The sequence below is a fragment of the Rousettus aegyptiacus genome, unplaced genomic scaffold (genome assembly GCF_014176215.1).
Source record: "Rousettus aegyptiacus isolate mRouAeg1 unplaced genomic scaffold, mRouAeg1.p scaffold_m13_p_15, whole genome shotgun sequence".
In the NCBI taxonomy this organism is placed as follows: domain Eukaryota; kingdom Metazoa; phylum Chordata; class Mammalia; order Chiroptera; family Pteropodidae; genus Rousettus; species Rousettus aegyptiacus.
The window spans coordinates 11,339,715-11,365,096 of record NW_023416290.1 but is presented as its reverse complement, the minus strand read 5'-3'; the positions used below and the strand labels follow the sequence as shown (position 1 = coordinate 11,365,096).

The following is a 25,382-nucleotide window of genomic DNA, read 5'->3' as shown; positions in this document are numbered from 1 at the left end:
GAATATTGAAATATTTCAAGTTGAACTCTGGTTTGGTCATTCTATATTAATACACTAATTTCTAATTTTATCTAATTCTTAATTCTGAGTGCCGTATACAAATGAGTCTATTAAATAAAAGTGTATGGGCTCATAGGATTGAAATCTTTCAGATATCCCTTTTTCTTGCACCAGAATGTTTGTAATTTAATTGCTAAAATGAGGATATTTACAAAAATCTGTAATATAAGGATAGTGACTAAAGTGAGACTGATGACTTTGACTAAAGATGTGCAGCTTTTAATTTTTCAGGTTTAAATATTAAGTGTAAAATGGAAAGTATTATTTTTTAAGGAGTGTTGGGGAAGACCCCCAACCTCATAGAGCATGACACAGTAACTATACTCCAAAGGAAATGACCCAGCAGGCAAGCAGGCTGGTTTGCTACTGCTTTATAGGTGTGAGTGTAGACCAGGAGACTCTGGATGAGAGCCGAGAGTTTGTTCCTCACAGCAAACAGCAGGTGTTATTTGTTCCTATTTTAATCTTAATTATTTGACACTTGACATTAACTGATAACATATCAATAAAATACTGCATTGACTGGAGAAATGTCATTTCTATTAAATATCATTTTTAGGAAGATCTGGCTTTTAAAATATGTGACAAGTTGAACAGAGCCTAGAACAGCTAATGCAGTCAATCCCACTAGTTGTCTAGGTCTGTAGCTTCACAAAAGCCCTGCCAACTCCCCACTATCTTTTAATGAATTACTTCTTTCAAAATAATTTTTCCAGTCCAGTTGTCTTTATCCAACTGCTTGCTCACTTTGAAGATTATCAGTTAACTTTCTACCAACTTCATGTTTTCAAGCAACTAACTATCCTGTTGACAACGTGGTGTATTTTTATACCTTTCTAGGCAATTCTCTAAAAAGTTGAAGAGGGCCAGTAAAAAATCATTTTGAGAATACCACCATTCCTAGGACACTGGGTTAATTTAAAACAATCTCAGACTTTGAGTTTTCATTAACTATGAGATAAAAAAAAGGACCCTAGAAGTACATTATACTTAGAATTTTTATTTTGAAATGGTCAGTGGGGCTTAAGAAACCTTTCATATTTATGTAAGTTGTACTCCAAAAGTGACTCTTTAATTCTAACACTGAACAGAGAGCTAGGTGATTCCTGTGCAGGGCCACTCTGAGTGGGAACCTGTACCCTTCTGCCACGAGGCACTCTGGAGCCATTTGGCTGTTGTCTTCTGCTTTGGGGGCATCCATACTTGGGGTTTTTGTTTTGTTTTGTTTTTAATATTTGTTTCTTAAAATTTCTCTGAATTATGCACAAAATCTGAAGAGCATTTCTTGATTTGGATTAATTCTGCCTCTATATTCTAGTTCTTAATAGCCCTCTATTCTGAAGAATGGCAAAACAGATTGGTTCTGAGAATGAATTATTTGTTGACTGTTTTAGAAAACAGATGTCTGTGGGGAAAGAGGGTGGTGTGTATTTTTAAAGCAAGGAGCATGTGTGAGAATTTTCATAAAATCTAAACTTTTTCCTTACACCAGGAAGACTATTACAGAGCAATTCCTATTTCCGTTTTCGGTTCTCGATCTCCTGTAGATGTCTCTTTGAGAAGACATGATCGTTTAAGGATTACTTTCCTTTTTCAGCTTTGAAAAATCCACATTTAAACTTACACGTTTCCTATAATTACTTTGTTTGAACTTGTAACCATCAGTAGGATTTCACATAAAATGCAGAATCTACATAATCAAAATTATAAAAATAGTGTAAACATAAAGTACAGGTCATCTGACACTGTTGCTTAAATCATTTTGCTAAAGGCCCTAAGCTTTTTTTTCTCTTACCCAGGCATACAGGTATTCAATATTAGTGAGTGCTTTGTCCTTAATTTTCAGTAGATGGAAAAACAAAAGGGTAAAATTCACGTGTAGAAGTTACAGGGAGATGTAGCAGCTTAGGCTTTTTTATCTTTTTTAAATATTGTAGTTGCTATTCAATATTCATGGATTTTCTCTTATAATTTACTTTGGCTTAAATTTAAAGAAAGTAAGCTGTTCAAACATGCCTTATAGTTGCTATCTTACTCTAAATTGTCTTGTTAGAGAAAATATTCGTGAGGTTTGAAGATTATATTACTGGAACGATAACATTTAAAAACAAACTTTTACAAGCAATGCATTTAATGCTTTTGGTTCCTGTGATATCTAGGAGGATTTTAGGTAGGGAAATGCTCTCTATTAAAATGACTCCCAGTTCTTGAATATAAACAGTATTTAACAATTTTTCTTCAGTAGCACTAAAGATTTTAGTATCCAAAATTTCACTTTATTTGCTGTTATAATACAGACTACAGTCGCACATAATATGAAAACAAACCATCACCCTCACTTCCACCCCCAGATGTGAATATATTTATTCTTTGGGTATGTGAAGTGGAAGATGTTGGGAGTAGAAATCAGTCTTTATCCTCCGGTTCTTTGTTTCTCTCCTGTCTGCACAGTTCTGTCCGTCACCGGATGCCCGTGGGTGGCCGCCATGTCCATCCTCTGTCCTGAGAACGCTGCTTCTGAGTGCTCTCTTCTTCCAAATTCAGTTTACTCTTCTGTTTTCTTCCATTATTCTTCTGAACAAGTTAATACTTTAATTCTACATTTACTTGAGATTTCTGTATATTTTACCCAGATTGTTCATAAGACTAGAATTCTATCACTACCACTGTCCTACCTACCCGCAGTTCCCCTAGTTCTTTCAAGAAATAATTTTTTAAAAATCGTGTTTTGAATATAGTTGAAGAAGCATTAAATAAGCATATTTGACATGCTTATATAATTAAGTATCCCAAAACTTCACATATAGAATGATTTCTACCTACTTGTAATATAACTTAACGAATATTGCATAGAGCTGTTTAACAAAATTTGACCTACACTGTGAAAAGTAGGTAGAAATCAGAAGTTAGCCTGTTGCATCAACAAAGAGCCACAGTGATTTTTTTTCAAGATTTTAATACCTTAAAATTACTTTCTTTATTGCAGGTTCATTAGAGCATATGCATCTAATCCTCTATGTTCTGATTTATATAACAAACTTTCAAACAACATGATATATTTAGTCAAAGCACTGGTACTATTCCTTATAGATGTTTTTACCTTTGTGTAATCTTCATGTACTTTTTAAGACATTCCACCAGCTGTTTCTTTCTCTTGTGGGGATAAGTGGCAGTTGAAGCTCTGCAAGCCTAACACATTTCCCCGTACCACATATTAAAGTTGGTTTCTGGGTAAGAACTAGAACATGTTTTTGTGTGATAATGTTACAGGTTAAAAATTTACAAGCAGTTTCTTTGTATGGTAGTTCAATTAACAGGGTGTAAATAAAATTAGATATGAAGAAAAACACCAGAATTCAGTGCATAAGACCAAAAGCTAAGACTCCAAGAATCCTCCCAAATTATCACAGCTCTTAAGCAAGAATAAAATACTAACATCCAGGTAAAGAAAACTAAAATAGAATTTAATGTTAGTGTGTTATATACCAGGATTAAGTTGAACTACATGTAACAGAGAAGCCCAAAATAATGGTGACTTCAGCAGGATGGGAGTTTTTCTCTCAAAAAATTCCACAGTGGATAGTCTGGAGCTGACAGTGGCCTCAGTGTCCCCAGGGACCCAGCCAGACTCTGCCATCCTCAGCTACCATGTCAGGTCAGCTCCTGGTTCCCTGGGACTCTCTAAACTCCAGTCATCACTTGGCTGTCAGAGAAGGGGTGGGGCTACAGGTGAGGAGTTTTTCATAGAGTCATCTCCCTTTTAACAGCCTTCCTAGGTGGCTTGCAACATTCTGCCTGCATCTGTTTAGCCTGACAATTAGTCACGTGACCACGTGAAACTGAGGGAAGCTGGGAGATGTTAATTTTGTGATTTCAAATGTATGTGCATATCAAATCACCTTAAATATGTACAGTATTTTGTCAGTTATACTTCAGTAAATTGGAAGGAAAAATGGCTTAGAGGCCAGGAAGACCTCATTGTAGAAAATACAAATTGACAGTTCAAGAGAAATTTGAATTTTATTAACTCCAAAAGACTTCCATTTGGAGCTATGGAGTAATGTACATTAGAAAGGAAAATTTTACACATAATTGATTACTTAGTTACCATGTAGTTATTATGAGTTCAGTTATAATGATTCTTTTTTCTCCTTTTCTGATTCTGTATTTGGCCCGTATTGTTACAATATGTCTTGTAGATTGATGTATTCTATTATTCATTGAAATGCAGAAGCCAAGACTCTGGGGGGCAGGGCTGAGGCATTACTGATTTAATTTTGTTGTCTAATATAACTAATAATTAGTTAACTGTTTTCAAGAGCACTAAAGAGTTCAAAACAAAACACATTAGCAAACACACTGTTGCGATCACGTGACACCCCTTTGGTGTTGGCTTATGCATATTAGCTAGAGAATGATGGCGACCAGAAGCCCAGGCCTATGTCTGTGTTAGGCTGACAAGTGCTTTGTTGTTTTGAAACTCATGGGAGGGGATTTATGTAATTTAGGCTGCAAAGTGGTTCTCAGATGTTACGTTCAGGTATTTTGTGATTAATTTATAATTTTTCATATTATTTTTTTATGAAGCCTGTGACAGCCAGCCATCTCTCTTCCTTGCAGGACAGAGGTCTGTTCAAGGCAGCCCCTTCAGGATGACCTTCCTTTCTTTGAGAAGCCCCCAAGCAGGCAGTTTTCCTTACCAAACCTATCTCCAGAAACGCCTCAACTGAAGACACCGCTGGCAAACGAGGAAGCACTGCAGAAGATCTGTGCTCTTGAAAATGAACTTGCTGCCCTGAGAGCTCAGATTGCCAAAATCGTGACCCTGCAAGAGCAGCACAATCTCACTGCAGGTCTGTAAGTCCTACATTTGTTTTAACCAAGCAAAGTGGAAATCAGAACCACGTCACTAATTTTAAAATTTATTAGCAAGAAAGAACCATTGGGGTTGTTAATCCTCTTTGCATAGTCCAGGACTAGTTTAAGTGGTTTGTTTTGAACAATTGATGCCATCAGAGTGGGAATATATTTGGAGAACACTGAAATTCCTGCAGTTGAATTGCTACTCAGGCAAAGACTATGAGAAGCTTAGTTGTCTGTGATAATGGCACCAATATCAGACATGAGGTCATCTCACAACTGCCTGGACAGGGCTGAGTGCTGCTTCCTTACCTGCAAGTCTTGAGGCAAATACTTGGCCTTCCTACCTCCCTCTCCTGCTCTAAAATGGGGATAATGGTACCTATGTTATGGAATTATTGTGGGAGGAAATGGCATAAAATAGATTTAGCACATACTGGCTGCTTATTAGTCATTTCTCTTGCTCAGAGCAGAAACAGAATTCAGGTCCTCTGACTCCTGGTCTAATACTGTTGCTTTTATTTGTGTGGCACCATCACTTGGGAAAAGAAACCATAGCCTTGAAATCCTAGTATTTGTTTTTCCTAGTGTTGTTCTTGAGGCCGGGCTAGACTCAGTGTTAGCCAACTCTGTCTAAATTACTCTCAGCCATTTAGCTTGTGCTCCTGGAATTTAACGTAACTCAACGAGGAAACCTCACCGGCCAAGGTAGATGGGGTGAATGCACTCGGCACCAAAATGCTTGAGTAATTGGTGTTACTTAGATGAAATTTGCACGTAACTTTTTAAAAGCCAAAAGTCCTGCCCTTTTCTTTTAACTTTAAATTGCATTTCTCTTTCTCTCCTGGCAGACTAGGAAAAGTGCCGTAAAATAGTGTGATAATTTGGGGATTTATGGTAGGTGTTCTGTTTATAATCTAAATCCCTGAGTAAAAACTTTTGCATCAAGTTCTCCCAAATCAATATAGCTTACCCAATTAAAAAACTCTAACTTACAATTATGCAGAAAGATGAATTTTAAGGCCCATGTAACTGCTTTAACTCTTTGATTTCCACTTTTCTCCTAGAAATTGGCTCAGCAATAAATCTTTCAGACACATTCTAGTAAATGCAGGCTTTTAATGTTTAGGAAGTATTTTATGTAAATGTGCTTTAAATGAACCACAAATTTATCATAGTTTTTAAAAAATTATAGTACTAAATTATCAAACTGTGTATAATGAAGATATTTATGCAGCAGACTGGTTTACATTTCATTTAAAAGTAGTTACAAACTGTGCCACAGTCAGACTTGAACATTTGATATCACAAAAACACTCTTGTTAAGTTAAATGGAACTTTTCCATCTGGAGCGTTTAGGATTAATGATACAGTGAGCTGAGATTGAGGCCTTTCGATCCTAACCAAGTAACTGAAACTTCTTTTCTGCTTACATAACTGAGATTCTTTTTAAGGATAAGGTTTTCAGGCATATGAAAATCCTTAACATAATTAAATGTATTTGCCTATTACCACCAGGAATAAAGATGGTTTTTCCTTATTTCTGTAGGTGATTTAGGTCCTACCACACCTGTTACCCCAGAACCACCCTCTGTCCCTCCACCTCCGCCTCCTCCGCCACCACCCCTTCCACCAGCGGTCCACCAAAGCACATCTGCTGCTGACCTGATCAGAGAGCGAAGAGAGAGAAAAGCCCACGCTGGAAAGACTTTGGATAAGAATAGCCCAAAGAACCCCGATATGCCAAACATGCTGGAGATCCTTAAAGACATGAACAGTGTAAAACTTCGGTCAGTAAAAAGGTGAGGGCGCGTTTACCTTCTTTCTCATGTCCCTCATTTTTTTAATATGTCGTAAAACAAAGTACTGGGCTTCTTGAGAACTTTGTTTTAATTCTAATTGTAAAAAGATGGGCTCTAGTGGCTCCTATACATAGTTAATTGAGAGAGTAGCAAAATAAACAGCTCCAGGTCACTTTTTAAAGTCTTCATTCATTGTCAGTCATTCAGTAGAGCTAGGTGGTGGTCACTAGCTTTGTGGAGAATGGAAGCATCTTTGCCCTTACTGAGCCTTCACTCTGGGGTTTCCACCTTACTGCCGGCAGTGGGCAGTGGTTTCAGTCGTTACTGACCGATATCCATGATGCTAGGCAAGTCCGTCAGCACACTGAACTGCCCCCCTTGGTTTCTGTTCACTTTTTTAAGGTCAGAACAAGATATAAAGCCCAAACCGGTGGATGCTACTGACCCTGCTGCCCTCATAGCAGAGGCTCTGAAAAAGAAATTTGCTTACCGGTATCGAAGTGATAGCCAGGGTGAAGCCGAGAAAGGAATTCCAAAGCCTGCATCAGAGGCCGCCTCAGAACCAGTGTTGGTGAGTATCAGGACCACGTGGCAGTTCGTGCCGTTGCTGAGCACCTGCATTTTACAAGGTGTGTCAGCTGAATCCACTGCCAGACTGAAAAGGATGTTCTGCAGAAGAGAATAGAGGAGGAAGCAAAAGTTAATCCCGGTTTTACCAATTTTCCATGCTGTGTTTTATTTACATTTATGCATAATAAAGTCAGATTTACAGCTTGGATAATGTACATGTTGTGACACAGAAATTAAAGGAACAATCACTTTGGAAGAGGGTGAGATTTCACTTGGGTCTCACAGGATGTGGGCCAGGTTTAGGTGGGGACTGAGCAGGTTTCCTGGAGGCTCTTATCCTTAATTCACGCATTCTTTCTATTCAGGTTACTGTCATGGGGAATACATAATTCAGAGGCCGATATTTTAGAAACTTTTAGCTTCTTTGAAACTTTTTAGACATTAAAACAGCTTTGGGGTTCTTTTACTTAGAGGAGTAAAAGTGGCCTAGGTTAGGGTTTTCTAGGAAATAATTTAGTTACCTCTTTGCCTTTCATTCTGGAAATGTGTCATGTTTATAACAACCTGTCACTTATAAAGTTTTCATATTATCTGGCACCTTGGTTTTTCACGTAGAACATGTCAGTCGTTTGATCCATGATTGTAGAGGGGCACATCATTATTATCTTTATTTATACTTTTTGTTTCTTTTCTAGTTTGGGCCACACATGTTGAAGTCTACAGGAAAAATGAAGGCTTTAATTGAAAATGTTTCAAGTTCCTAATAGACAAGGAGCCAAGAAGGACTATCCTGGTTCAGCGGTTGGTTTGGCTAGGAGAAATCAACACTATTTAGTAAATAGTAAATACTTGAATTTAGTATTCACTAGTCTCCTTTTAAATCTAATTATTCTAAGATGTGTGCTTTTAGGAGGTCAGTTCTGAAGTTTTCCAGAACATACATGTATTCTGACTATAACATGTTTTTAACGTGTAGCCAGGACAATTAGGATTCCAGTTAGAACGAAGAAGGGACAGTTGTAGATGTGAGTTTTTAATAACACTAGTTTACCTGTACAAGTGTTTGAGATGCACATTTGGATATAAAACAGGGTACTGTTATCATTTTCTGTTCAGTGATGAAGAGCTGGCATCACATAGTTTGTTGGAGGGAAATCTTACCTTGAACAGAACTTTTCATTCTCTTTGCCACGGGGTTTGCATTGGAACCGGGTGCTGCTCACTGCTGAAGACGCACGGTGCTCTCCTTTACAAAGGAGAGTCGGCAACCATGGAAGCCACACTTCTACCTCAGTGCTGTCAGTTCTGAGGAAGAAAATGTAGTTTTCAAATAGTGAGGAAACAAATTATTGAATTAAATCTGTTTTTAAGTAAAAACCAGAATGTATGCTTATCTTTCACTTTAATAAATGGCATCATAAAGACGACTTGTTGCTAATACTTCTGGAAATTATCGGGATAATAAGCTTAAAAAATTTTTTAGTATTAGTCAAAGTGGTAGCTTTATAATGAAACACTGAATTGGTGAATTTCCTACAAGCCATTCATCACTGGTCAGAATGCTGTTCTCGAGTTACATTAAACCTTAGGTGTTATCAGTGACTAGAGAACTGCCTTTCTCATCTAGGACTTTGGATTTTTATAAGTGATCGTTTTTAAATACTTGATAAATCCATGATTTTTCTATATTTGTTAACCTCGGCTATAGTTAATGCTAGAATCCTCTACCATGAATAAACAGATTTGTTATTTAAATCTAGTTTAAAAAGTTGTATTTCCTGGCATGGGGATTGGGAGATAGGAAGAGTATACTGATAGACATTTACTTTTAAGTTATTGAAAATATGTGCAATGTTCTAGATATTAGTAAATATTAGTTAACTTACATGGTTTGGTCATTCATCTTAAATTTGAACTGTGGCTTTGTTGATGTACATTGTTTCTCATTATTTTATATGGTATAAAAGAAACTCATATTTGTTTCAGTATTGAGTTTTGGCGAGTGCTCCAATATAAAGAAGTTAATGACTGTTTTGAAATAAACATACAGGTTTAATGGTCAAAAGTTTGCTTTAAGTATTCTTTTATATTGCACATGTAGCTTAAGAATACTTTGCTTTTTACATTTTTCTAATTCAGTTTCTGGTTCTCGCATTCCTGAAGTGAAAGATCTTAAAAACTCTGTGCTTTTTGTATAGCCAAGGCTTAAATATAACTGATGCAATGTTCTGTCTGCTGTGATTCTCACTAGTCTAGGGATACACTATGCATACATAGTGAGAGTCAGCACTGGACTTGTCATTACACTCAGTCTGTGGATGTGATCCTGGCAAAGTCACACCTGTTTTTAAAATGGGGATACCACTCAGCTCAGGTTGTCGAGGATTAAATGGAAAAAGTACTTTGAACACATTCTATGAACATTAGAGCGCTAGGTAAGTTCTTACTTACATCATTTTTACACATGCTCACTGTAGTTTCCAGCCGACTGGCGACTCCCAGGGTGCGTGGTTGGTCCCCGACACCGCCACAGGCTTGGGGCCGCGCGGCAGGACTTGGTCTTTAGTCTGGCCGTCTCCCCAGTCACAGGCTCTTCTGTCCGCTTGCTGCATTAACAGCGTCTGTGAAGGCTAAGTGGTACAGAATATCACACAGGTGACAACTATCAAAAACAAATACTTCGCAAAACTATCTTTCTGAGAACTTACCCCCTGGTTGGAAGTCCGCAGATACAAGTTTAAACTTTCAGGAGTGAACAGTAAAGTCAGCTATGGGATTGTCAGGCAGAACAAGACACTTGGCTTTATGACAGTATCACTCTTTCTGTTGTCGCAGTTATTTCTCATGAGCATTCGGCCACTCCCGAGTCCATTCCCCTTCTCAATCCAGAGCGTCAACATTCTTCTCAGCTACCCCTTGTAAACCTCGTAAGCAGGCAGCATAACCAAATAAGAGTCCAGAAATCTTACATGTTTCCTTCTGACACGAGTGTCCTTAATCCACTTCATAGGGGCTACAAGCCCTAATGTTCCTCAGCTGGAGCTTCTCAAACCTTCCTCCTCTGGCAGATTCTCCAGCCTTTTCCAAAGGCCACAGAGAGTTCCTTCCACAAGATTAGAGAAGGACGTAAGGGTCATGTGGACATTCCCAGGAAGGTGAATGATAACGGTGCCTCCCAAACAGCCAGGCTATTACAGGGCAGTCCCTTGCAGAGAAAGGCCAAACTCTTCATAACCGGACTTTTACTGCAGGGGTGAAAAGCCTGCTGCTGCCCAGTGGCCAAAGGGACAAAGGGGAAGAAGTAGGCTGTGGTTAGGAAGTCATCTGTAATACTGGTTAGCAACAGGGTAGAGAAGTACTTTGGAGCCCAGGTTATCTAAATCCTCCTCAACGCAACTCATAAGGCAAGCCGCCCAGCCCCGACCCACGCCTTCCCTCCTGCAGGACAGAGCACCTGGTAACACGCGGAAGGCTAGTGACTGATAGGCTGGTCCACTCAGACCCTACCCCAGGACCATGCACAGGAAGCCTGGAGTGAGGGGGGCGGTTCTTATCTGGAGATCAAACAAGGATGTCCCGAGGTACAACTAACTTGAGCAGTTTAGACAAAACAGATCACGAGGAATGGAATCAGGTGATAGATTTCACACCTACGTGTCAATACATTGTTTTACTTTTAAGAAACAGACATTTTACAGGTTAGGAAGCCACTCAAGATGAGGTAACTTGCCCAAGGACCCACAACTAATACATGACAGAAGATCCAAACCCAAGTCTGTCTACCTGTGAAGACAACGCTATTAAAAACGACATGAGCTTTACCCGCCTCAGAGGCCAAGGGGTGAGAAGGAGCAGGAGTGGGCGTGGCGTGGGGGGAATAAACAAATGCAGTTAGAAGCTGAGACCCCAGGTTCTTCCCCCGCAGCCCTCACAGGGCCTGTCCCCATCGTTATGAACACGAATCTTCATGATAAAGCCCCCAGTTAACCGGAAGGTAATCTGAGTGAGTCCCTGGAACAGAAAAGTCTGATCCCCAAGCTTGTGATGATTCTTAAATGGAAACTCAACAGTTCTGTTCTCTTGTAAAAATGTTCATCTAGACTCTTAAACAGTTCTTTAAGAAGATATTTTCCTTCCAAAAGTTTATATATGTAACTTTTATAAATTTTAGCTAAAATAAAGTAACTTGAGTATCATCCGGCCTCCTGATTCTTTATAGGATGTGGCTCAACAATAGACTTAAAATTTATGCTCAAAAGAATCTCACACAGTCAGCATCATGGTAGAGAACACCCCCCCTTTGTATCTTTAATTTACACCTAGCGGGACGTCTGTCCCCCAACAAAGCTTCCTCTGCGAGATCCGAGATCCCGAGATCCGGGGTGGGGAGGATGCAGCTGACGTGGGCGTGATGGGAGGCGCAGGGAGGCAGGGCGGGGAGGGCGGGGAGGGCGGGGACCACAGATGCCGCGCTGAGCCGGCGCCCCAGCCGACGAGGTCGAGGTCGGCAGGGGCGGAGGAGTCGGCAGCAGACGCAGCTCTGGCTCCCCGAAATCTGTCTCCCTTCCCTGGGGACGGCGCGGGGCCCAGGAGCAGCAGTGGAGACGCGCTTCCAGCTGCCACCCAGGAAACCAGGGGACAGCGGGGTGGGTTCGCGAAGCCGGCTCCCCGCACCCGCCCGGTCCTCTACCCCGGTGGTGCCCCGAGGCCCAGGCGACACGACACGCACAGCAGGGACAGCCCCCCCACTGCGGGGGCTGCACGCAGCACAGGTGAAAGAGAACGAAAACTTGTCTGTAGCACCATCTGCTGGAAAACAAAGACCTCCGACTCACTGCTTCACATGCAGAGAAACAACACAGCAAGCCCGATCGACAACCAAGGGGACATAAAGAAAACGACTGTTCTCCAGAGACTGAACTCAACTTCGTGACAGATTGTGATCTAAATGATAAGAGTTCCAAATCTCAGTCATGAACAAGCTCAATTCCATACAAGCACGCTCAGGCAATTCAATGAGCTCAGGAATAAAATTAACCGAAGGAGCACTTTATCGAAGAGATTAAAACTACAAAAAAAAAAAAATTTTCTGGAACTGAAGAATTCAATAAATGAGACGAAGAGTGCATCAGAAAGCACTGGAAACAGCAAACAATACGGAAGAGAATGAACCAAACCATCCGTTCTAACCGCCCCCCCCTCCACCCGACGCCTTGAATTCATTTTGCACAGTATGAAAACCTACCATATTGAACGAATACTTTTCACACATCATTTTGTCACCCGAACATGTTGAGAACAGAGACCATGTTTCGTAATTTTTAATACCTTTATTACATCCAGCGCAGTGCTCTGCAAACAACCGGAACTCGGATATTGCTTACCACATAACTTCAGCACAGACAAACTAGTTTCGATATAATTTCTCTTAATGATAGACTGATAGCTAAAAAGGAAACACATAATTAAAACACCAAGTCACATGTTCAACAAACTGACGGCGCAATTTACACCAGCCCTATGGTGAGCATAACAGACAAGATGGAGGAGACCTACTGTGTGCCCCTCCCCCATAGCTCACGCCACGTCCGGTCATTCCATCTACAAACCATGGACCTTTGGGGGCCTTCCACAAGACAGGCTGTCTGCAGATCCTTAGCTGGCAAGGACGGGCTCAGAGCAAGTCTCATACATATCTACACAATGTTATGCTTCCGATGGATGCTGATGCTATGGTGATTAATATGCACATTTCCTTAAAAGCATCACTGCAGAGTAGCTATCGGTCATTGTATATTTCCCCACGCAGAAGATGCTGATTGGAAGGACATTTAAACAAAATATTTATACATTTATAAAAGTACACATGAAAACATTGTAAACCTCTGAGGTGAAAGCTTTAAAGTTTTAAGAAAATTGAAAGTTTTAAGAGCCAAGAAATGACTTTGGTAAAAGAGACCCATAGGACTCTTCGAAGAATTACTAGCACCTCTAGCTTGTATGTCAGGTACAAATATATTTCCCAGGTTTGCAAAGGACATATAAATATTTACTTCTTTTATAAATATTTACTTATACAGAGAACCATTATGAATCATCACATTTACAGAGTACAACTACGGACTGAGAACCAGAATTTTTTTCATTAGGCTAAGGCTTGCCAAAACTTTCTCTTCGAGGACATTTACCCCAAACAGACAAGATGCCCCCCACAACTAAGTGTTTGACCTTGAGCCCCAATGGGCTGGCTACATGCGCAACAATTCTTCGAAGTCTCCTGTTTTATCTTAAAAATTCATGTGAATTTTGCATTCTGTTCCATATTACTTATTTTAAATGTGAGCTAAATTAATGAACTGTTTACTCAATTTTAAAGAAAATTAATGTTTTAAAATTAATATTTCAAGGAATATAGGTCATAGTTAAAACACAGAGCTACAGACTGTGATTCCCTCATACATGTAACAAAGAACAACAGGTTTATCGTATGTGTAGGCAGGAAGTGGGAGCGACACTGAGGAGTCTCCCCCCTGAGAATGGAAATAAGACAGTCCCTTGAACATCAAACAGTAAGAAACATCATGGGTAAGAGCAGAAGCAAGCAATCCTACGCAGGGTGATGGAGCCCAGGCAGGTTCCGATGAGACGGGGCTGCGGTGCTGACACATCGACTGGGAGCGCCCATCAGAAGCTGACGTGAAGCAGCAGCTCCTGGCGGCGGATCTCTGGCATCGTCCAGGGGAAGACGGTACCCTGGTCCATAAACATGAGCATCTGCAGGGCGATGGAGGCATGAGGCAACTTGCTTCTTGTGCTCGGAATCCATGCTCACCAAGTAACCGGCCGATCACAATTTGGCTTCCCAAGAAGATCTGCCTAAAGGGAGAGAATGATTGATAGTTATATTTCACATTGTAAATTTAAATACACACACTGAAAAAACATGAGTTACTGCTGAGCTTGGCTAATGTGAGTCTGCTACGAGACACTTGCACTCTCTGCGTGCGGACACACTAGGTCTACGCGCTTGTATAGATCTTCGTCAGACCCGGGAAGCACCTAATTTGCCAAGGTAATGCCACCTCACGTAAGTGGCCAGTTGACCTTCCCCAGGTCACCCTCAGCTCTGCCGCCAGCACACTTCTCTACCCACGCCGTCCAGTGTGGCAGCCACGAGCCGCATGCACACATGGGAAGGCTGAGAAAAATGGCTCGTGTGAATGAGATGCGCTAGAAGTGGAAAAATACATAACGAATTTCAAACATTTTATACCAAAAAAAAAAAAAGTAAAACATCTCAATTTTTAAATGACTCTATATATACATATATATATATGAATAGATGGTATTAAAATTAATTCCATTTCATTTTCCTTTTTCGAATGTGCCTATTAGAAAACAAAACCACTCATGTGGCTCGTGTTACATTTCTCCTGACCATCATCACTCTTCTATGCAGACGATGACAGTGTTTGACTTTAAAGTCGGCTGTCTAAGGACACTGAGGAGGCATCGTGGTACTTTTCTTACGTTGGTACCAACCAAGAAGAATTAAGTACCATTTCTTATTACTTTAAAAAGACCAGTACAAGTAAGTATTTCAGTACGTGCGAAGGTGCAGTTTCCAGCCGTGGAACAAAAGGCTGTGGGGTAAAGAGGCCTCGGCCCGCTTGCTCGTGAGGTGCGGGCAGCCATCACCCCATCGGCCCGCGCCCGCACCCAGCGCTGCCTAAGTAACTAACACCTGTGAGAGGATGCTGGCGCTGAGGAGCTGCGTCTCTGATTGCCTAGTAATTTAGCATTACGATTTCCAAAGGATTGAACTATAAGGTAAATATCAAAGATAAAAATGTAAAAAGATAAGTTTTTATTCATCAAAAGTTAACAGCAACAGGCACATATTAAAATGAGTTTGGCAAAGCCTTTACAAACGGCTTTACACTCAAGCTTTCTTCCAAGAAAATGGCTGTTGCAACAAACTGTAAACATAATTAATAAACAGTCTTTTACAGTAACAAGGGAAATACAATTGAACTAAAAGAAAGCACCAGTTTCTCTTAAAACTAGATTACAGTTGTGCTTGCTATACATAAAACAATTTAAAACAAATTACAAAAGTGGAATGTTTTAAGTTTAAAATTAGTCCTTAGATTTTGTCCTAGAAAACATCTGTTCACATCAAAAGGCCCGTCAAAGGGCAACGTTTCATCAAAGGGAGGGACAAGAAAACAATGCACTTTTTTCCAAATCAAAACGAGAAGTTTGGTCACTTAGCTTTGTGCATAGTTTAAGGCAACTGGAGCCACCAGGTACAGCTGTCCCACCTTCCCCTCCCCCAAGTGTGGCTGCTCGATACGTCACATTCTAAAACAATAAATACAGTTTACATCTCAGATCCTCTCCCACGTGGATAAATAGAACACATGCACGATCAGACATGCACGACATGCACGCAAACACGCGTCCGTCCATTCACACACAACATACCTCTCACGGCAGCGAAAGGGACTTTAGTACCTCGCTCTGAAGGACACACTTCCCCATCCCACTTTATTTCAGATTGGCAAAGACCCTGAGCTGAGTATGGTGTTTTAAACATTCCACCTTTTCTTGCATGTGCAGGTCAAGTGTACAGTAGTGAAAACAACATGCAATGTCTTCACTGCGGAATCGGAATACAGCTAGGACACTGGTGTTCTTCCCCTCCCGCCCCGAATTAAAAACGAACGGTTAAAAAAACTGCATTGCCAAACAGCAGTGGAGTGGAAGCTTGGCGGCACTCTAGGATGAAACGCACAGTTTCCAGTGCAAAAAGAAAACTACAGCACACGGGAGGCTTTGGTGGCATCCAAAGAAGAAAAAAGGCAAACCGGGGGGAAAGGGCCGCAGCGGGAAGTTTGATCTTGAAAATTCTTAGTGGTTCCTTCACGATTGTGCTCCAAGGCAGATGCAGAAGCAGTACTTGAGAGCTGATTTGTAAACACTGAGTCTTGCCGGAGGCGGCAGAGGCTGGGCCTTTCACATTTCCGATGTCTCAGAGAGAACCCAGTGGAAGGTGCAGACGGGACGCTGCATCCGACTGGTTAAATCCCGGGGGAGTTCTGCTGAGAGAGTCAGTTCGCGCGTCGCGGTTCGAAGGAGAAATGCCGCACGAAGCCCGTGGCGCGTGGCAGGCGTCCTCTGTTCCCCGTGCCGGGCTCTGGCACTCGCGGCTTCGTGGGAAAGCCAAATGCGTATTGCTGCTCTGTGTTCAGGTTTCAACTGAAAAATGGGTTTCAACTGAAACCTGTTCAGGTTTCAACTGAAAAGTGGGTTCCGCGGACCCGACAGAGGAAATCTTGGAAATAAATAATGCTGGCATCATTCACTTGGAAACCTTGGCAGTCAGAGTAAGTTCTCTCGCCTCAAGACCCCACTTCACATTTCTAAAAACCTCCAGGAGGCAGTCTGCAGTCTGTCCCACTGACGGGGGGGTTATGATAACCGATTTTCCTGAGGTAATAACTGTGAGTTCAACCCCTCAAACGCAGCGTCCGCGTCCTCACTGCGGGCCTGCTCTCTCTGCAGCCCCTTCCAGCTGGCTTTATTCAGCCCCACGTGCCCAAGCATCGTCTGGGACAGCCTGCTGTTGGAAAACCGGGCCCATTCTGTGAATAAGGGCTCCACTAGGTAAGTCATAAAACCTCGGGAAAACGAGAGAGAAAAGGTTATCAGCATACGCTCCAAACTTAATCTTCAAAGCATCTATATAGTGTTTACCCTTGAGTCCTATTTCAGTATTGCCGAAACCTTATTTTTCAAAGGATTCTATATGGAAGTGTCGACTTCAATATTTCCGAAGAATCTGTTAATGTATGAAACTCAGTGGGACTTTTGAAGTAAAGGTGAACTAACCACCCTGCCAAACCTCTTCTGATGACACTTTGCGGCTGCACCACCGCATCCCCTTCCTTAAGGGCCCCAGGGGCTCCGCGGACGGCCGGGAGCTGGAGGCTGAGGCCGAGTCCTCCGAGGCTGAGGGGACAAGGCTTCGGCTGAAGGGAGCGTCACACCTGGTCATGATTACAATCAGCCATTACATTCAACTCAAATTTATGAAGTCAAAACTTGTGACAAAAATTGAGTCAAAAAAGAACGAAGGACATCCGTGTAAACCACTATTAAAGCGAGCATCGGCAGTGTGCCAGGGTCCTACTGCAGAACAACTCGTGTGACTGACGCCCCGCCATCCCCAGTCAGAGAAGGACCGTGAGTAAGTTCAGGACCGTTTGCGTCTTCAGGTCACACGGCACTCAAGTGAACATTGTACCTGATCTAACGCCACAGAGTATCTTATGCTGGGTGGAAAGAAACCTCTCAGAAAATACCTTGTCAATCAAATCACATGTATTAGGAAAAACAAATCACATTACCTTCCTAAACTTTGATCTGTTAAGGACAGGGAAAATGTACAGTCATAGTCTATCACTGCTTGTGTAAGCCAGTTTTTAAATTTTCAGCATCTCCAAAACCTTTGCTCTGCGGCAGAAGACACGCTGACCACAGACTACACAGGTTCCATTTAGCCAACAGCAAAAATCTCACTGAAATTACAGCAGTTGGCATCCACCACTTGTATTCAAAAAAAGTCACATACGGTCTGACGGCTGAATTTTTTTAAGTGTACAAATGACGACATCTGAAATGGTAGTAATATCAGAGACGAGGCTTCCTTTCATTTTCGTTGCCTCCACACGTGTTGGCTGAGACCCCCCTACTCTACGCCGCGCACTACCCTAGGGTGGCCAAGGAGCAGAGCGGTGAGCAAGACAGGAAGAGCTCTGCCCCCAAGGAGCCCCGTTCCGGTGAGGAGAACGAGGCAACGGAAAAATGTCATCACGGCAGTCGAGGAACAAGCAGTTTTTTGCCTCATACCAGCCCGCCGGGCCGGCCGCCCACGGCCCCGTCTCTTCCAGGTGCCACAGCAGAGGCACGAGCCGCTGGACCCTCATTCGCACAGGTTTTACGTGACTCGCCCTATTTGATTCTCCCGTTGTTCTAACTGGTTCAGAGCTTTTGGATCCTGGGCCCCTAACAAACAGCCAACAAATTAACTGTTACTTCCGGCTCTATGATAAGGTAAAATTTCTTTTATGTCTTAAGTACTTGGTAAAAATGAACAGGCCGGGGCCGCGGACACACCATACTGCACCCTCTCGAGGGGCAGGGCTGTACCATCGGCTGCTCCCCCACCTGCGGGCCCATCTCCCTGCACGAGTCCCCACGCCTCTCTCTCAGCCGCACAGCCCTCCGGCGGCCTCCTCGGATGCCTTGCCTGTACCGAGGACCTGGCATTCCTGCTCACTGAAACTAGCATTCCCGTCAAAGGAGAAAACTGTATTAATCAAACATGGCCCTACTTACTGACCTCCACGCTGGCTCCAAGTAATCACTGCTTGGCGTAGTTTTTATTCTAATAGTCACATGATCTACCCTAGAAACGGAATCTTTCCAAGCCCCATGTCAGCTAGTATTTGCTGTCAGAAAGACCAAACAACACCTGCTAACTGTGTCAACTGGGAAAACTGGAAAAGAGAACAGCCGTACTTGTCTCCTAGGACGGCTGCGTGGAGTTGGTACTGTCAACCATCACGGTCACTTACCTCGTCCCCGTCTCCTTTCTAAAAACCCAACTGAGACGGGCAGTTTAAGGGATCTAGTTCCTTTTCCCTCTTAAAAAATTGCCATTTTTTAAAACTTCATTGGCAAGTTCGCCCATTAATCTGGGGAGTAATGTTCTCAGCCAAAAGGACATTTAAAGTGGCTGGAGTGAGTTTCCTACCCATTCACCACTTTTGATTTCCTTTCGCCGGTATTTCACTTGCATTTTGCATTTGAAGATAATTCTACTTGAGAATTATCTGTATTCAAAGCAGCTGTGTTTCCTGCTTGTCCCGCCGGCCCTCAGAGGCCCGGTGCCCCTGCGCCCGTCACTTCCGGCCCAGTCCTCACGCCCGCTCGCCCTCTGCAGCCAAGCCTGTCACGACCACCGCCCCCTACTTGAGGGCCCCTGGCGACTGCAATGGAAGAATTCCATTTCTGAATTTCTGACCCACGGCACCGTCCCCTTTACAGAGTGCTATGCCACAGTACTGTGCTATCTTCTAAATGTCTAGAAACGTCCCTCTTTCTGAAGTTTGTGTATGCATTTCACTATGCTCAACCTAATTCTCGAAGGCCCTGTCCTGTGGCAGCCTGACCCGGCCTGGCCACTTCCTGCTCCATCAGCTTTTCTTCATAGCCTGCCAACCAATCCATGTTCTTCCTCGTCTCTGGAGCTGTGTCGGAATGACAAGACTGTGTAAAACTGCCTGTCATGTTACAGTCGGGGCTCAGCTTTGGGTCAGAACCCGCTGAGCCGATGCCGGCATCAATTAACCCTGCTTCCTGCCTCGGCGTCCTGTCTCTCGGCTCGAGAACCCCACAGCAAACACCAGCTACCAAAACACCTTCGTCCTCGATACCTTTCTGAATCGCCCCCGCCACTGTCCCACGACCTTCCACTCGCCCCAGCCCGTCTCCGCCAGCCGCAGCGAGCCAGGCGGCCCTCGACCTCGGCCCGCTCCACTGCGCTCCCTCTTACGGCCACGACCCGCTCCGAACGGCTCCCAGGCGCGGTGCCAGGCCTCGGGAATACGCCGCCAAAGGCCAGGCGATGGCCCGACAGGGAGAGAGGCACATCCGGCGGCCTGGGAGCCAGGAAGAGGACTGGCTGAAGCTGCCTGGAGGCTGGAGGTGGCTGCTGGGGGCCGTGACGTTTGAGGTGGCTCTCCAAAAAAGGGAGTATGTGGCAGATGGGAAGGACCGGCAGGGCGCAGAGAGTGAAGGAGCTTCCTGGACTTGGGGGACACTGAAAGGTCCCAAGGAGCTGTAGGTGAATAAGAGGGGGAGAATGAAGGGGCCACTCGAGGTCAGTTACAAGAGGCCTATGCAGGACAGGGAGATGAGCCTCATGCAACAGGCAGCGATGAAAGAGAAAAGTCAGCAGCGGTGCAGACTGGTCTTCGCTTTATAATCATGCTCAGTGGGCGCCTTTTCCATTTTGAAATGAAGGTCCCAGAATTATGCAAAAGAAGCTTCCACGCGGGCAAATAATGTATTCTTTCAGTCTTAGAAAGTTACCACTACCTGCTCTGCAAAAAACTATGCTTTTTATGACCTAAGATCAAATGAGAGTAAATTATAAGAGCCAAAAAAAAAAAAAAAAAAAAAGGAAAAACAAGGGTAAAAATGTTTAATTATTTAAAAAATAGAAATGAGCATAATTTTAATATCTTATATTTCAAACGTATATCTCTTCTAGGCAAAATTAAAACCAGGGGCATTTTTCTGACCAGCCTGTATCTCAGTGTGTATAGTTACCAATCTGGATGTTGGCAACAGACTCGGTCTGACGATCACACAGTGGACTCACGCCCAAACGGTACTTCTTTTCTATATCGCCTAGAAATTTAAAAAAAAAAAGAATTATTAATGTAGAACATACCTATTGGTTAAATATATAACTAAAGTCATCTAGCCTGTAAATTCCTTAGGAAAAATGTCACACACTTAATCCTCAGGAGAGGACAGCTTTTAAATCAGTCCTTTAAGTTATTCGAACACAGAAAAGGCTGCCAAGCTGATCCCCAGATGCGGCGGTGAAGGTGGAAAAGTTTCACCGGGTGTTACCGCAGGACTAATCCTGTTGGTGTTTCAATTTAGAACTTAGGTTTCTAAAAGGAAGGTGCGTGAAGTGAAGACCCTCGCTCCCTGTTTAAATCACAACACTGTCACACAGGTCCCTGAGTCTGGCCCCACCCAAGGGAGGGGGCGGGGCCAGAGAAAGCTTTCTGCTCAGCGGTTTCCAGCCTGACTGAGGTCTAGTCACACATGCTCGTACCCATATCTGATGGTTCAAAAGAAAACTGTTAACTTTCAAAACAAATGTTCAATTTGTATATTATTGGTTATATGTATGTCTACTGTAAATTGTCACCAAAGATAGCAAACATCTACTGCTAAACTCCTGTAAATGTGACTTATTTTATCCATACGATGCTGCAAAAATGAACTGAGTTCGTCGGCACTCGGCGCGGTACTCGCCTTGATGGAAGAATTCCTCGGTCACTTTTTCACTCCACTGCTTGCTTAGCTCCCAGGTCCGACAGGGGTTACAAATATCAGCGCATTTCAAAGCCATCTAGCAAGCAAAATGTTAAAACTGTTTTAAGAAAAAAAAGGTAAAATTTCAACTGTACTAAGTTTAGATACACTCTAACAGTGGTAAAACGAATACCTAAAAAAAAACACACTGCAACAGAAAATTGTTTTTTATATTAAGTTTATGATACTATTATGTCTACCAATCATTTCTGCAGAAATGCTGAAAGGCTGCTACCTTAACTATACATGCTTGATAATACTGAAGAGCCCAGCGCAAGGACTGGATTAACCATAAAGCTACAAATAAATCATCCAATTCTCTTTCGTTTTTAACGTGAGAACTCATTAAAGCAAAATGCTGTTAGCTGCCTGGCACCCCAATGTTGCAAAAGTTGATTTTATCAGAGATCTCGAGCATGAAAAATATAGAAGCAATGGTGCTTGCCCAGGGAGCAGGCTTTCCTTCCGGAAAGCATTTTCCTAACGGAAGGAAACTCTATAGCTTTCTCCCAAGATTTAACCACAATGAAAACTGCACTAAATATCTCATTTTTATTCTAACAGTCACCTGATTTACCCTAGAAATAAAGTCCGTCCAAGTCCCATTTTACCTGTAAGACCAAATGCCTATGTCTGGCATCTTCTAGGCGTAAGTCACCTCTGTCCAAATGGGACCTAAACAATGACAGATACTCATTTTGGCGACTGATGTCGGTGGCTAGTATCAAAGCACCTATCTGAGTCTCCATTTGTTGCCTGGAATTATAAAAATATAGAGAGAAAATACAAGGCTTTTAATTACACAGTTACTTCTTGATTTTCCTTCTTAAACTTAACACTCAGAAAATTTTAGAGTCCTAAGGTATTCTGCCACTCAATTTTAACCTATCACAAAAACGAAATTTTAAAGACTGCATCAAAAAAAACTAAAATAATCACAACTAAAACCAAGAGAGCTTGTAGAAATATACCAATATGCAAATATTCTAAAAAGAGTGCCTTTATTTTGTCAGCCAAGGTATAATTATTTGCCTTATATATTATGCATATATTTGCCTAAAATATATATGATTGGTATGTTGTTGGAGGAAATTCTTCGCTGGGATGTGCTGAGGGCAAACAGCTTTCATTTCTTTTTTCAGTGCCTGAGATCTGTAAGGCAGAAGGTTGGTTCAAAGAGAGGAAAGGCCCATTCAACAACTGTCTCCTGTAGACATTTGGACTAAGATGCCTGATTAAATCCTTATGAAATTCTACCAAACGGTTTAATAAAATTCAGATTCAACTATATGTATAGTTGAACAGCTGTATATAGCTGTATATGTAGTTTATATACATATATAAAACTGTATATGTATATTCAAGTATCAATCAGTTATCTACATGACTATCCAAATTTTCTGGAAGGGAAAGGTTACATGTTAATACAAATAACAAATACATAAAATATAAAAAACTGTCTCAAGTCAAATAACAGGAGGGAAAAATTGATTTTTTGTTTAAATGGGCCGAAGCAAACATTATCTTTGTGTAATGATCAGTAAAGAGCGGTCAATAGAGTAACAGGCTCACAATATCGAATATTAAATAAAACAAACCCTAAAGAAAACATGAAAGAATGCTACTGTGTAGTGTTCCTTATTTTCAGTTTTTATTTGTATTAAATCTGAGAACTCAACAGGTTCAATCATAAAATGCAAAACATGATAAAAAGTGAATAATGATGCAAACTTTTAAATCTAATTAAGGAAAACAATTTATATATACAAGCACTGTAGGGTTTAAGCAATTTTTATATTTGTACTACAGCAAGAAACAATTTTACTTACCAGAAGTATTGTCATATCTCCAAATGGTATCCATGAATAAAGATTTAAAAAAATGAAAAGTAAAGTCCAGCTTTTTTCTTATGGTCATTACATAAAACACTTAAGTTTTTTTTTTTTTTTTTAAATTAAGTTGTTTTAAATCATGAAAGGGAAAAAGGAAAGAACAATGACAGTAACTTAAATTTTAATACCCAAACATATGTTTATGCCTCACCTTTTTCTAGAATTAGATGGTTTGTATCCACTAAGTGCATCCTTTCTCATTGAGGCATTCGTTTTTAAAGGCTTTTTGTTTATGGACCAGTGACAACATTTTGTTAACCACCATCACATTGGGCTCATTTACGTTAATGCTTTTTATTAGGCTTTCAAATGGCCTCCTTACTATTAATATAGTCTAAAAAATTAGTATTTTCTGTTCTTTCCATTCATTAGTGTCTCCTATAATTCCAGATGTGACTCCAGGACTATGCTATTGAGGATATAAAGCATTCTTTTTACTTAGCAGTTTTGAAAATTTCCTGAAACAGATTTTAATCAATCCATTTATTATACAGAATGCTTACTTTCTATCTTATACTTACAACTGAAGGTTTTATTCAGATTAGTGTAAAATGGAAATACATAATACTATTTACATAAATAAGCAGTAAACTGTGACTGACGTACTGTGTTTCTGGAGTTAATTTTATAGCACTCAAATCTATGGAATGATCTTTCATAATAATTCGCGAAAAAATACTGACTATAACGAAGAACAGGTTTAAATTACTAAAATTTTGATATAAATTTGTATAAAATAATTTACTCATTAAATGTAACAAAAACTGAAAACTGTGGAACACCTGAATAATGTAATTTTTAAAACTTTATAAAATCATTTTACCAAGTTAATTTCCATAGTTTATAGCAAACTAAATTTGCCTTAATCCAACCCACCTGCTCTCTAATGGCATGTGTGAGAATAAACCGGATTCTCTCAATAATCCCACTGCAGATCTCCAGTGGTGATTTTCCAGTACTGAGGTATTCTACAAAAAAGGGCATATCCGAGTTATTAAATAAGCCTCTTTCATAATGATTTTGTTGGAAAAAAATATCATTGAGGTTAAAATTCTCACATTTACTGAGAATTTGTTTACCACTGTCATGTCTTGAAAACGTGTAACATTTTCTAGAATGCAGGAATATATTTTGATAAAACTGCACTAACCTTGTATAAAGTTGCCAAGTAATGGTTAGTTTTAATAAGGAAAGGTTGATTGACACCTGGATGGTCCAGATCATGAGTGGCAGCTGCAATTAGGCTCAGCAAGACATCCCAAGGAGTTACAGAACTGGCAAGCTAGAGTTGACGAGAGAAAAATGAATTACAGACATATCTGAAATCAACTCTGTACCATTCCAACAGTTTTGAATTGGCCCCAAAGGGTAGCGCTGACAGCCTCCTCTCCCTTCGTGTTTTGCAGACTGTCCCTCGAGGCCACCGAGCACCTGCCGTTTCATCATCACACTGCCCTGACCACATAGTTTAGAGAGCCCGCGCTCGCACCGCTGCATTTTGAACAAGCTTAGGTAACACGACAGCTAAAGTACAAACCACCTTCTTGAGAAAGAATGGCTTTAAAACAAACATAGTTTGTGGATGTTTATTACTGTAGCTACTTCCAAATAGAGAAGACCTATATGAGGTTAAAAAAAAATCACTGTGGTAATAAGTCTACTCAACATGAGATCTATATCCTCCTAACAGGTTTTTAAGAGTCTAACATACTAGAAGACTGAGGGTGTTTCTTTATCAACAAATTGGTTATTCAGTTGCAAATAAGAATCTGAAGTGTAAGGCTATTTCTGAGGTCCTGAGTTAAGGAGGCTGCTAAGAAAATCACAGAGAAGTTTACGTCAAGTCTGTAATAAACTCCGCCCCCAGTGGACACATTCAGAACAGCGTACACACTGAGGAACGTCAGAAAAGGCGACCTTTTAAATGTTACTCTCAATAACCTTTTCTAATCTTGCCTGATACAATAATCACGACAAAAGTTGATTACGTGACTGAAAGATTTATCAAAAACAA

The 25,382-nt window shown here is 41.4% G+C and overlaps 2 protein-coding genes and 1 long non-coding RNA gene across 10 annotated transcripts in view; 1 reads left to right on the top strand and 2 right to left on the bottom strand.

Moving 5' to 3' along the window:
• MTFR1 (mitochondrial fission regulator 1) overlaps positions 1–9,357 on the top strand; it is a 48,372-nt gene extending 39,015 nt beyond the window's left edge. For 2 of the 3 annotated variants that reach the window (XM_036232821.1, XM_036232820.1), the window contains 4 exons: positions 4,681–4,913; positions 6,470–6,722; positions 7,125–7,293; positions 7,988–9,357. In XM_036232821.1, coding sequence (XP_036088714.1) covers positions 4,681–4,913; positions 6,470–6,722; positions 7,125–7,293; positions 7,988–8,056 — 724 coding nt within the window. In that variant the 3' untranslated portion in view covers positions 8,057–9,357. Of the gene's footprint in view, positions 1–4,680; positions 4,914–6,469; positions 6,723–7,124; positions 7,953–7,987 lie in introns of those variants that run through there. The other variant, XM_036232819.1, reaches the window with a different exon arrangement.
• Positions 6,533–8,582, bottom strand: LOC118611980. The gene is made up of 2 exons (XR_004954596.1): positions 8,454–8,582; positions 6,533–7,391 (listed from the first exon to the last, which is right to left on the bottom strand). It is a non-coding gene; the product is annotated as an uncharacterized LOC118611980 (long non-coding RNA).
• A 3,245-nt stretch (positions 9,358–12,602) lies between the features above and the next one.
• The window catches only part of PDE7A (phosphodiesterase 7A), an 89,213-nt gene continuing 76,433 nt past the window's right edge, over positions 12,603–25,382 (bottom strand). For 3 of the 6 annotated variants that reach the window (XR_001597876.2, XR_001597879.2, XR_004954595.1), the window contains exons 8-14: positions 24,519–24,650; positions 24,245–24,336; positions 22,088–22,232; positions 21,417–21,513; positions 20,694–20,774; positions 15,780–16,975; positions 12,603–14,168 (exon numbers count right to left, since the gene is read on the bottom strand). Coding sequence is in view for 2 of the 6 variants with exons in the window: in XM_016152880.2 (XP_016008366.1) it covers positions 16,767–16,975; positions 20,694–20,774; positions 21,417–21,513; positions 22,088–22,232; positions 24,245–24,336; positions 24,519–24,650 (756 nt within the window). In the remaining 4 variants the exon portion in view is untranslated. Of the gene's footprint in view, positions 14,169–15,136; positions 16,976–20,693; positions 20,775–21,416; positions 21,514–22,087; positions 22,233–24,244; positions 24,337–24,518; positions 24,651–25,382 lie in introns of those variants that run through there. The other 3 variants (XR_001597880.2, XM_036232818.1, XM_016152880.2) reach the window with 3 other exon arrangements.